An 11,561-nucleotide genomic window follows, 5' to 3' on the forward strand; every position below is an offset into this window, starting at 1 on the left:
CACGAGGCAGCAGTAGACCAGCAGCTCCTGTGTCCCCGCAGGCTAAAATCACAGATTTTCTCTATGGGGTTTGGTGTGGGAGAGGGAGTGGTTTACGAACTTCTGTTTCCGGCCAGAAAAGTCTGTCTGTCTGCAAGAAACAGTGATAAAACATGTTCTAAAGATGATCAAAAGCAGGTGTACATGTTAGTAGTGGTTCATAACGGTGTCAATACCTCAAACAACCACAGTCTAAACAAACCTGGACTATCCATTTAAAAACATTTTTAAAAAATGAACCCCACTTGTGCAACATTCCCTCCCCCAATTAACTTCACCTCAAATGTTACGCTGAAAAAGTTATAAGGCTTATCTGTTGTTCTTCCCCTCCTCCCAGAGCCAATTCAGTCAGTGTGTATCACGGATATGAAGCGCGTGTGTTTGGTTCATACGGAGACACGAGAAGAGACGTGCAGCGTCGGGGATCACGTGGCGTCAAAACACGAGGAGAAACGTTAAGAATGATCCTTATCTCACTCATTTTCAGCGAGGAAAAAAGGGGACGACTACATTTAACCCAGCTCTAAACGTAGTATCTCTTATCTACTGGATTCAAGATGGTGACGGCTGCAGTGAAATCACATGACATGATGTGTGTGTACATTTCTACAGCTAACACCTACAATAGAAGAGAACTGGATGAAGACAGAGAGAGAGGAGGCCTGACGACACGAGGAGGGCCGGAGACACGAGAACATCCAGGCACTGCTTCTTCCTCTGTTCAGTACGAGCTGCTGGAGGCCGTGGCGATCCTCTTCCCGATGTACACCCTAAAAAAATAAAACACACATAAACATCACGGTGAACCAGGGCACAACACAGTGCTGCTTTGACCTTACAGCACACGACAGGTGTGTTTTTCAGAGGTGAACGTGCATCGATTCAGACTCACCCGAGGCCCAGGGCGAGGATGTGTGAGATGAGGAGAGAGGGGATGAAGACTTTGAGGATTTCAGGGGAGAAGATTCCTCCTTTCTTCATGACTCCACTCTTTCTCATACTGAAAGACGGCGAGCGTCGGGGATGTCTGAAGTGGAACTCCCTGAGAGAGAGAGACAGAGAGGTGGAGGCGATTACTCAACTAATGCAGTCATTCTCAAACAAAAGACTGAAAATCCTCTGCCGCCCATCAAATCCTTTACTCACAGTCATCGTAAGTAAATCCAGTGACACTCGTTTAACCAGGTCTGCAGACTTAATATTAAATATGAACAGATGAAACTCGAATAACAGGTATTTTAAATCCCACGACGGTGTTTTTATGAACACTGGCGACTCGTTGAGCATCGATGCGGAGACGGCACAGAACTGATCTGTCAGCACACAGCAGTCAGTGCTCACGAACACGGGTGGAAATATGCTCCTATGTGTCAAACCCGAGGCCTGTGGGCCACAAATGACCCACCATATGACTGTATTCGGCCCAGCGCGACAATCTGTTAATAATAACATATAAAATAAGTCTTTCCTGCCCCTTGACCATAAAAAAAAGGAATAAACAAATTAAACGTGGACATGAAACCACACAAATACGGCAAATTATTGGCTAAGATACGTCTTTGCAGAGGAAATCAGATCAGACATTATTGTACTGCTGAATTCATAAATGATTTACCTCATAATACATGTATATTCTTTTGTGAGGACTCCAACGTACACACGTGTCCAATTTTGATATTTAGCCCTTCTGAGGCTATTCCACGGGGTTAATCAATTCATCTAATTTTATGAAAAAGGTATCCGTTCCTTTCACAAATACAACGTGACACACGACATATGACAGATCTATAACTTCAAATTTTATCTCCGAGTTCAAACTACTGACAGCAGAAATTCTGCATCTAAGAAAAATAAGCTGTGGTGTTCCTCTAGGTTCTATTCTGGGCCCCAAAATGTTTTATTTTGTATATAATTGTCCCTTGTAAGGAGTCAAAATCAAAAGTTGTATTGTTTGTAGTGGATGTTCTGGAAGTAATGAAAATGACATTTTGGGAACAGTTCAAATACATATTTTTTTAAGTTTTGATTTAAATAAGTCAAATCAAAAGTTAGCAAAACAAAGTTGGAAATCATGTCATGAATACAGAGATGTAAATGTAAATGTAACTTATTACTAATTTAACAAAGAGAAATCTCTCCACTGCCCACTTTGGGAAGTGAAATCAGAATAACGATGAGTCTGCTTACTTTGGTGGAATGTTTTCTGGTCTGCTGGACCAATCAGCGACCCAATCGACCTCTTTGTTCATGAGGACGTCCTCCTCTCTGTCCTTCTCTGCACCCTCTTCCTCCCACTGCAAATGAAGATTTTAGCCTCAAATAGACAAAAAATACATTTGAAATGGTTTGAATTTAGAGTTAAAAAATACTACCTGACAGCCGACTGGACTGGACATCTCCACGTCAAAGATGATCTGACCTTCATCCTGGTGTGGACTTTGAGGTCTGTGAGGGCTGAGTCAACACAAAACAGATAATAAACCAACGATGCTTTATCGTGAAGAGGCCACTGTAGCTGCATGTTCCCACCTGTCACAGGAGGAGTTACTCGAGCTGGACTCGTGCTGAGCGTCCAGAAGAATCTTCTCCATGTCTCCGTTGTGGATGGAGGACGACGACGGCACGTGTTCCAGTCCTCCGATCAGGTTCTCATCGCTCCCGTGCTCCACCTCCAAACTCTGCAGAGTTTGACTCAGGCCGGTGTCGTTTGCATTGAGCTGGTCGGCAGGGGGTGCCGCAGGCGGGTTACTCGGCACCACCTGGGAGCCCGTGTTCCCGTTTAGCTCCAGTTCGACCCAAGAGCCTTTGCAACGCGGGGGTCGAGGAAGAAGCAAGAAAGAGGGAGGAAAATTAATTGTGTCAACAATTGTGTCCATCGATACTCTGTGTTGATGCTCCGTCATGTTTTAAATCTATTATACAGTAAATATGGATGATCACATGACACATTTACCTCTAAAAAATTAGTTAAAGACGGTATATTTTTATGGTGAAGTGTCCCTTTCTTTATCTTTCTATGTCTATGAAGGTTCTCAGTCATCCAGGTCATGTTTTTTTGCACAAAGTCTGTCTACAATAACCCAGAACCATCAGGGTGTTCCTAATAAAGTGGCTGCTGAGTGTGTTTCTTTGTGCCACTGCCCTACATACAGTATATACTCACACAGGAGGGAATTAAATGTTATTTTAGCACAAAACATGAAGATGAAGTGCACCCATTTCCCCCCATAAGGCCTATAAAATATGTGGCTGATGTGACTGTACATTCTCTCTCACACACACACACACACACAGCTCTTGCATAACTGCAGACATGTACACAGGCACGTCGCTGTTTCAGCTCACATGATCAAAAAAATATAAAAAATCGGAAATTTTTGGCCCGAGCCAAAGCTGACATCCTTAAATAAAATGTTTAATGCTTCAAATATGAAAACGCCCCTTTACAGCAGTTTGACGTTTTACATGTTTTGATGGGAAATAATGGTGCAAAAATATTTTTTATTCCTTTTAAAAGTCGCGTTTATTACGAAGACAAAATCCAGTGGTGTAAAAGACAAAAATAACGTAAAAATAAAATTATATTTATTCGGTCTTTTGTCCCAACTTGTTTTCATTTTTTTTCTGCGTATAGCCCCGCCCACCGCCGTCTATTTCAGCACGCGGAATGGCTGCCCGCCCATCAGTCAAACATTTACCGCACTGCTATTGGCTGACTCGCGGTGACGCGAAACTACGTCACCCTCCCGCCCCTACCCAGGCGAAGAGGAAATTCCAGAATAAGCGACGTAACTTTTGCATTAAAACTCTTCGTTTACGTCAAAAAAAAACACAAAAATTAACACCGAAGGTGAGTTTTAGCCTCCGTGACGTGGGAGCGGGGAAACACGGGTGACGATACGTACCGTGAAGCGCGGGCTCCTCGTTATTGTTTAGCTGAGCAGCAGCAGCAGCGGCGGACATGTTGACTCCCCCAGTTTATGCTTTCATCCCGTCAACACTGCCACTGCGCATGCGCAGGAAGTGTCTGGAGGCCATGGACGTAGAATAACACTTATCCAGCATGTTTGTTTTTTTTCTCTCCTAACAACAACCGTACCTAATTTAATATTAATTTAAACTGCATGGAAGTACGTATCCGCTGTATGGAATAACTAAAGACTGCATACCCGATACGAGTCATAATTCTGAGATATTATCCCATAATGAGATATTATTTTACGAAATTATAATCGTAATTTCATAATCATGCATTTCTATTTTGCGAAATTATGACTTCAAATCGAGTAGAGCTAGAACTATACAAAGGAAAAGTGGTATATGTAGCCTTCAGGTAGCTTAAAAACTCAAACCATATTTACTTAATCCATTGTGGAAAAAAAAAGGTTTATTGCATTTTCACAAATGGATAAATGTTTCACAAATCAGAGATGGTGTCTGAATGAATGTTTAGCCTCTGTAGGATAATGTAGTCCAGATTTGAGAAGCCTATGTACAGTGGTTTTTGATCAGGACCTGGTCTAATGAGGTCTCGCTATAAAACAAAAAAGGGTGAAATATCCCCTTTAGCATTTTCACAAATAAAATAAACGTTTCACAAATACAATAGGGGGTGTCAGGCAAAGTTAATGTCTTACCTAAAATGTCTAAAATGTTTTCACATCAAGACGTGTCACGAAAAACAGACAGTTAATTAACATTAATTTCCCCTCAAGTGCCGAAGCGGAAGCTGGCGAATTGGATGCTAACTTGGAGAAAAACGTTGTGGTCCAAAATGGCTGCCTGTGTAGAGCCCACCTCATTTAAATATAAAAAGGTCTCATCCTTGAGTAATGTCAAATGAAAACAAAGACTCCGGAACTCTAAATACAATAAATCTGATTAAAATGAGGAGCTTTAGGGTGGTTTTAGACCAGTTGTTGGCGGTACTGCGCCATCTTGTTATCAAGCCACACACGAAGAAGAAAAACAACCTCTCCGCGCAACGCCAAACAAAAGAGCCGTAGAAGAAGAAGTGAAAAAGTGGGAGTGTCGCGACAGGAGTAACTCAGTCGAGTCACACGAGAACTTTCTGGTTCCTCTTTCCAATGTTTTGTTTTAAAAACGCCCGTGAATTAACATGTCTGTTTGCCGTCGCCGTGTGTGTGTTGACGGGTCACTCGCTGGCGAACGAGTCGGAGTTTCAGGAGGAGTTTTTGAAGCGGGAATACTCTCTGTCTAAGCCTTACCGCGGTACGTTCACCTAACAACCGTCACCTTAGTAAACCTCTGCTAACTAGCCATTTAAAACCGGCGTAACTACGTTATTACCATTCGCTAACGATATCAGTCAGCGCCGAACGCAAATTACCACTCGGGGCTTCGTGAAGCAGAGCTCTAGTTAAACTGTTATTGGTAATAATTAACTCGGAGGAGGAAGTTTGTGTCACAAACCGTATTTTAGCTCAAATGTCACGCTACGGGAAATGCATGCTACTCTTAGCCAGCAGTTAGCTAACACACGTAAGTTGTCAAACACGTGAAGTGTTCGAAAGTTGACGGTCCGAAACCATAGTAATAACAACATAATTACGTCACAATGACATTCGGAGACATGCAAGTCTTTTCTGATCAGGCACATTGAAAGTGGCAAAATATCTTATAAAAATGTAATTAAAAGACCCCCCCCCTTTGTTTTGATTCACGTGTACAAATCATAATGTTCACATAATCTGAGTGCATGGTGTAAAAACAGGTAAGTGGGAAAACACAACAAAAAGCTTTAAAACACAAGTCAATCTTTTTAAATCTGTGAAAAAAACTGTAATTTAATTCAACAACATTTTAGTATTAGGATGTGTTTGTACATTTTAGATAACTGTGGTAGAAATGAATAATAAATCAATTTTGATGGGCGATATTTACAACTTCCATAACATCCATAATACCACTTTGAGATATTAACATTAAAATTTAGACAGTCAATCAAATGTAGTTGAAGCTTTCTCCAATTTGAGGTATGTTTAATCAAACTGTATGTGAAGATATCTATAGTTTGATAATAGACATCTACAGGTGAGTTATGACTATTACAGATATTCGTAATACAATTACATCAGTAGGTAAAAAGAACATGACTTCCTATGTGCTTTAAAGAATGTCGGGTGGAGATCTGAAGTGCTGACTTGTACGCATTATATATTGTGTACGCTGATGATTATTAGTTGAATGAATAGCTAAAAAAGTGCAGTTTATGCTTTTTGCTCCTTTTTGGACTTGTCTTCTATTTGATTTGGCTCTTTTTATTTAGTTTTTTCTCTCTTTTATATTTTTATTATATTTACATGATCAAAATTGAGCCTACATCCATTCATTCATTTATTCATTCATAAAAACAGCTCAGTTCCCCAAGCTGCATTGGTCATTTAATTTATTCTGTAGTAAAATGAACATAATATTTTTATTTTATTTTTATCAGTATCGTCCAATACCAATATCGTGTTAATTCTGTGGTGTATTCCTGTATCAGTGAGGTCTATATACACAGAAATCTTAACTAAAAGGTTGGTAAAATCTTACCTATTTCACTTTTTACATCTGTGGGTCCTGAGCCAGTCTTTGGGAAACACGTTCCCCTGTTTACTTTCTAACATGTATATTTCTAACATGTATATTTTTCTTCTGTTTACTTTCTAACATGTATTATTTTTATAATCTGCAGGCTTGGGCTTCTCTAGTTCCTCGTTCTGGGATCTGATGGGCAACGCCATGGTCACACCTGACCACGTGAGACTGACCCCAGATCTGCAGAGCAGACAGGGGGCAGTATGGAGTCGCATTGTAAGTTTACTGTTTACTGCTTTTTGTCTGTCCTGTGTTAGTTAACATCATAGAATGGAGGAGGCCTGTGAATATTCATCAATTATTAAATGAATCATCCTTTCATAATTGTTTGACCTGTGTCATTTTCAGCTTCTTAAATGTGAATATATTCTGGTTTCTGTGATTTTTCAGCTTCTTAAATGTGATTATATTCTGGTTGTAATAACTAGCAGATTAATAAGTAATATTGAGCCGATGCTCATCATTCCTAAAGTAGGAATCAGTGTGTGTGTGTGTGTGGGCGTATGTGGGAGTGTGTGGGCGTGTCCACAAAAGCATGAATGAACTTTCACTGACAGAACTGCTGCAGGGCAGAGGAGACATCACCAGAGGACACGTGTACGTCCTCACATGTAAAAGAATGTGGACATGAGTCCTCGAACCACCTGCACGAGTGGTCTGAATACTGGTTTACGGAAGCAACTTACCCAGTTTAAAAAACATGGCCGGATTATGCTGTTGACAGAAACTTGTTGCCCGTAGCATCGCGAGTGGAGACAAACCAGTTTTTCTCTAACTTTCTTTTTCTTCTTCTTCTTCTTCCTTCCTCTGCTGCTCAGCCACTCTTCTTGCAGGACTGGGAGCTGAAGGTTCACTTTAAAATCCACGGCGTTGGAAAGAAGAATCTGAACGGGGATGGAATGGCGGTCTGGTTGACCAGAGATCGCATGCAGGATGGTAAGAACAGAAAATTGTGATGGTATTTCATGTTGAGGTCGAGTGACATGGGTTTTTACATATGATATAAATGATGATTTATTTAATTTAACATATCTTACATTAAAGAAAAAGATGCATAACTTTGCTTCACATAAATAAATGTTGTTTTTTTTAAACAACAATTTTATGTCTGTCTCGCCAATCTGCATTTTGTCTGTGTGTATTTTTTTTAAATGAATATAATGAATAAAGTTCATATTAAACAGGAAATCTGAAAAATCAAAGACACTAGAAAATATTCACATTTAAGAAGCTGAAAAATCAAAGACACTAGAAAATATTTACATTTAAGAAACTGAAAAATGACCTCTTTGCTCACTGTTTTATTTCCATTGTTTTATCCAGGTCCTGCGTTTGGAAACATGGCCCAGTTTGTTGGACTCGGAATTCTCGTGGACACTTATCCAAACTCTGAACCTGGTGACGTATGTACTGTAGACAGTTGGGATTTGTCTGCTTTATAGAAGAAGATAAACGTGTAAGACATGTCCTGTTGCTGTCGCCCTCACAGAAATCTTTCCCGTACATATCAGTGATGCTGGGGAACGGGACGGTGTCGTACGACCACGACCGCGACGGGCGCCCCTCTGCGCTCGCCGGATGCTCGGCTTTGGTCCGCAACTCCCTCTACGACACGTTCCTCCTCGTCAGATACTCCAGATATAAACTGAGGGTATGAAGCTGAAACAGTGGCTTCGAGCCGCTTCACGTTCTACACACACCTGAGTGTGTTTTAGATTTTAGTTTCTTTCTGCCACTGCAGGTCATGGTGGACGTAGACGGGAAGCAGGAGTGGAAGCCGTGTGTTGACATCAGAGGACTGAGACTTCCCACAGGATACTTCTTAGGTGCCTCGTCTGCCACTGGAGACTTGTCAGGTATCATCTCCTCCATGTTCTCAGGGATTAATCAGGGATTAATAGAACGACGGGTGAATGAACCGAGGAAGAACCTGAAGCAGTTGCGATGAAGGACGTTTTTCTTAGTACTTTTTGCTTTTACTTATGTTATTTTTAAACTTGTATTTTACATGGAGGTCACATTGAGATTAAAACCTCTCTTACAAGTGAGACTGAGTTCCATTTTACACCAGAACTTCACCTCTGAGTTCACCACGTTCCCAGAAAAGACCTTGTTAATGGTTGAGGGCAGGTGTGTTCAGTGCTGTTTTCTTAAAAGCTCCTTGTCATTTCTTCAATTTCTCGTCAGCTTTTGCAATGTCATTCAATAAGTAAGCAATAAACACTTAAAATTCAACTGTATAATATACATTTCTTATTTCTTATCAACACCTCCAGTGACTTGGTTGACGCGTTTGAAAGACTTGAGCTCTTGTGTCGTTCTTCCAGACAACCACGACATCATCTCCATGAAGCTGTACCAGCTGACGGTGGAGAAGACTCCAGAGGAGGAGGCGGAGGAGCAGGAGAGCGTCCTCTTACCCAGAGTGGACGACATGGAGCAGTTCATAGGTAAATGAATGAATGAATGAAACGGTGGCGACTCCACGGCCGATAAGTATAACCTCCAGTGTTTCTATGGGTCCTTGAAATCCTTGAAAGCTGGTGAATTTGAAAAAAAAAAGAAATGTTTGAAGTCCCTTGAAAGTTTTTGGGTCATTGAAAGTGCTTGAATTTTGTGCAGTTAAGAAGTGAAGTTAATATTTAGGTAAAATGTCTCCCCTTGTTTTGTTACAACGCCACCTGCTGTTTCACGTCCTGCGTTGCTTGACATACGTAGACGAGGACGACACTGTCCACTGCTGTTGACGTGAGAGTCCGTGCAGAACAATGAGCGAGTGAAACTGAAACAAGAGCGAGAGCAAATGACGACGTGACGTCTGGGAAATGAAAATTCCAACATCTCTGTCTCACCAAAGACTTTAAGATCCTGAGGACAATCACTTGTCCAGATGCACATGCTAGTGCTTGAATTTGAGGGAACGGGTCCTGGAAAGTCCTTGAATGTGATGACCCTGTTTATCTATGATGATCTTATATCATGAGATTTGCTCTGCTCTCACAGAATTGTAGACGTTTTCAAAAATCTCTGAGGACGTGTTTGACCACCAGGGGGAGCCTTCGTCTGCGTGATCATGACATCTCATCGTCTCATGATCGTCCTTTGTTGTTTTTTTCCCCCTTAGTTATAGTCGAGGAGGAAGGGATGAGCGGAGTCCAGCTCTTTGTCACGCTCCTCTTCTCCGTCCTGGGCGTCGGCGTCCTCGCCGTCATTGGACTCATGTTTTACGGACGCTGGACGGAGAAAAGACGCAAGCGCTTCTATTGATCGGAGGACATGTATTTCTTTTCCTTTTAGGTTTTTTTTTTGTCTCCTTTTCTCAGACTGTATGTGAACATATGTTAGAAAACTCTCAGAGTGAACAACTTCAAGAGCTGGAGAACATGATAAAACAGCCCAGATGAACAAGTGAACGTCGTGGTCAGGTGAGCCACCTGTGGAATATCCTCTGATAAAGCTGCTCTAGAAGAAATATTTATTATTAAAATAAAGTGAACTCATCTCATTAAAGTGGGAACGATTACATCCCATAGCACTGAAAACACGCTAGAGATGGAAAAACCCAGGAACTTCAGAATCGGATGCTGTTATTTATTGATTTACTGTAGTGCAGTTACCTCTTACAGCCACTCGGTGCTGCCAGTGAGCAGCTGTAACTTGCTGTGAAGACCAGTCAACCTGTGGAAAACCTTCTTTGATGTTTAAAGGTCCAGCGTGTAAATACTGACCTCTAGTGGTGAGAATGCAGAGAGGCACAAAGGTGCGGCACAAGATGGCTGCCTTCGCAAAGCGAGGCTACGAAAGCCAAATGTTAAAAACACTGTTCAGCGATTCTACACTTACACTAAACCCTAACCCTGAATGTTACGCACTGGACCTTTAAGAGCGACTCGTAAACACTGTGATCAGCTGACGCAGTTATGATTAAATAAAGGACCACGCTTTAAATCAGAGGTCACAAACTCGTACGACAAATGTACACAGTGCAAATGTGCACAGTACAAATGTACACAGTACAAATGCACACAGTACAAATGTACACAGTACAAATTGGCGCATGTCGGTACGTAGAGTGCAACATTCAAAATGGTCGACTTTTCGTTCGTCTTGGTCTGTAACGTCTTCCCACCAAGAACGATAAATCGTCCACAGTTTAAATGCATTTATGATGCAAAATCAATCAGTTATTAAAAATAAAAGCACACAGAAATAATTCACACCAGTTTGAGACCTCTGCTTTAACTTAATCTCAGATTATTTCCTTTCAGGTCGTGCAGCGACTAAAGCTTCAAACACTTCATTATGCGTGATTCGTCGCCATCTGCTGGATGGTGTGAGTCCATGACGTTTCGAACCTGTGGTTATATAAATTACATGTGATGGAATGGTGCCTTATACTCCTGGTGTCCACCGGGTGGCGCTGCAGTTCAGACACTGACAAAAACAGTGTTTTGATAGCAAAATGTCCAAAAAACGCCACCTTTTATGCGTTTTTCGTGTAAGACGGGCCGATACTCGATGATGTCATAGCTCCACCCCCTCTCACTAACACTGTTTTCATCGGCTGGAGTTTGTTTCCAATTTATTTTCTTTCCTTATTCGTTCAGTTTCTGTGATTGTCTACATTGTAATGTACACGTATTTGAATAAAACTTTATTTAAAAAAAAAACAACCAAACATTTTAATTTAATTTGAACAAATATACAATTAAAGAAAAAACTTCTGTCAATTTTTGATTTGAACAACAGTTAAATGTGTCATTTTCTCAGTTTAATTCAACAGTCAACAGCGCCATCTGCTGGCATCTCGTCAGAGTTGTTTTGCCAACAGGATTAAGTTTATTTACGGTTCTTCCATTATTTGTATTTTTCCAAATGTCAGGGATTAAATCTGTGAAACCGCTTTGTTTATGTTTTTT

At 41.1% G+C, this 11,561-nt stretch overlaps 2 protein-coding genes across 2 annotated transcripts; one reads left to right on the plus strand and one right to left on the minus strand.

The window, feature by feature from the left end:
- Positions 1-269: 269 nt before the first annotated feature.
- On the minus strand, positions 270-4,047 carry bnip3la (BCL2 interacting protein 3 like a). The gene is made up of 6 exons (XM_044026173.1): positions 3,945-4,047; positions 2,569-2,842; positions 2,412-2,493; positions 2,227-2,333; positions 932-1,081; positions 270-809 (listed from the first exon to the last, which is right to left on the minus strand). The coding sequence occupies exons 1-6, from the start codon at positions 4,000-4,002 to the stop codon at positions 761-763; spliced, it is 720 nt and encodes a 239-aa protein (XP_043882108.1). The 5' UTR covers positions 4,003-4,047; the 3' UTR covers positions 270-760.
- Positions 4,048-5,032: 985 nt separating this feature from the next.
- On the plus strand, positions 5,033-11,545 carry LOC122769557 (VIP36-like protein). The gene is made up of 8 exons (XM_044026172.1): positions 5,033-5,271; positions 6,740-6,858; positions 7,461-7,578; positions 7,966-8,045; positions 8,132-8,293; positions 8,384-8,498; positions 8,970-9,092; positions 9,767-11,545. The coding sequence occupies exons 1-8, from the start codon at positions 5,127-5,129 to the stop codon at positions 9,907-9,909; spliced, it is 1,005 nt and encodes a 334-aa protein (XP_043882107.1). The 5' UTR covers positions 5,033-5,126; the 3' UTR covers positions 9,910-11,545.
- The last annotated feature ends 16 nt before the right edge of the window (positions 11,546-11,561 follow it).

The sequence above is a fragment of the Solea senegalensis genome, linkage group LG5, assembly GCF_019176455.1.
Source record: "Solea senegalensis isolate Sse05_10M linkage group LG5, IFAPA_SoseM_1, whole genome shotgun sequence".
Lineage (NCBI taxonomy): Eukaryota > Metazoa > Chordata > Actinopteri > Pleuronectiformes > Soleidae > Solea > Solea senegalensis.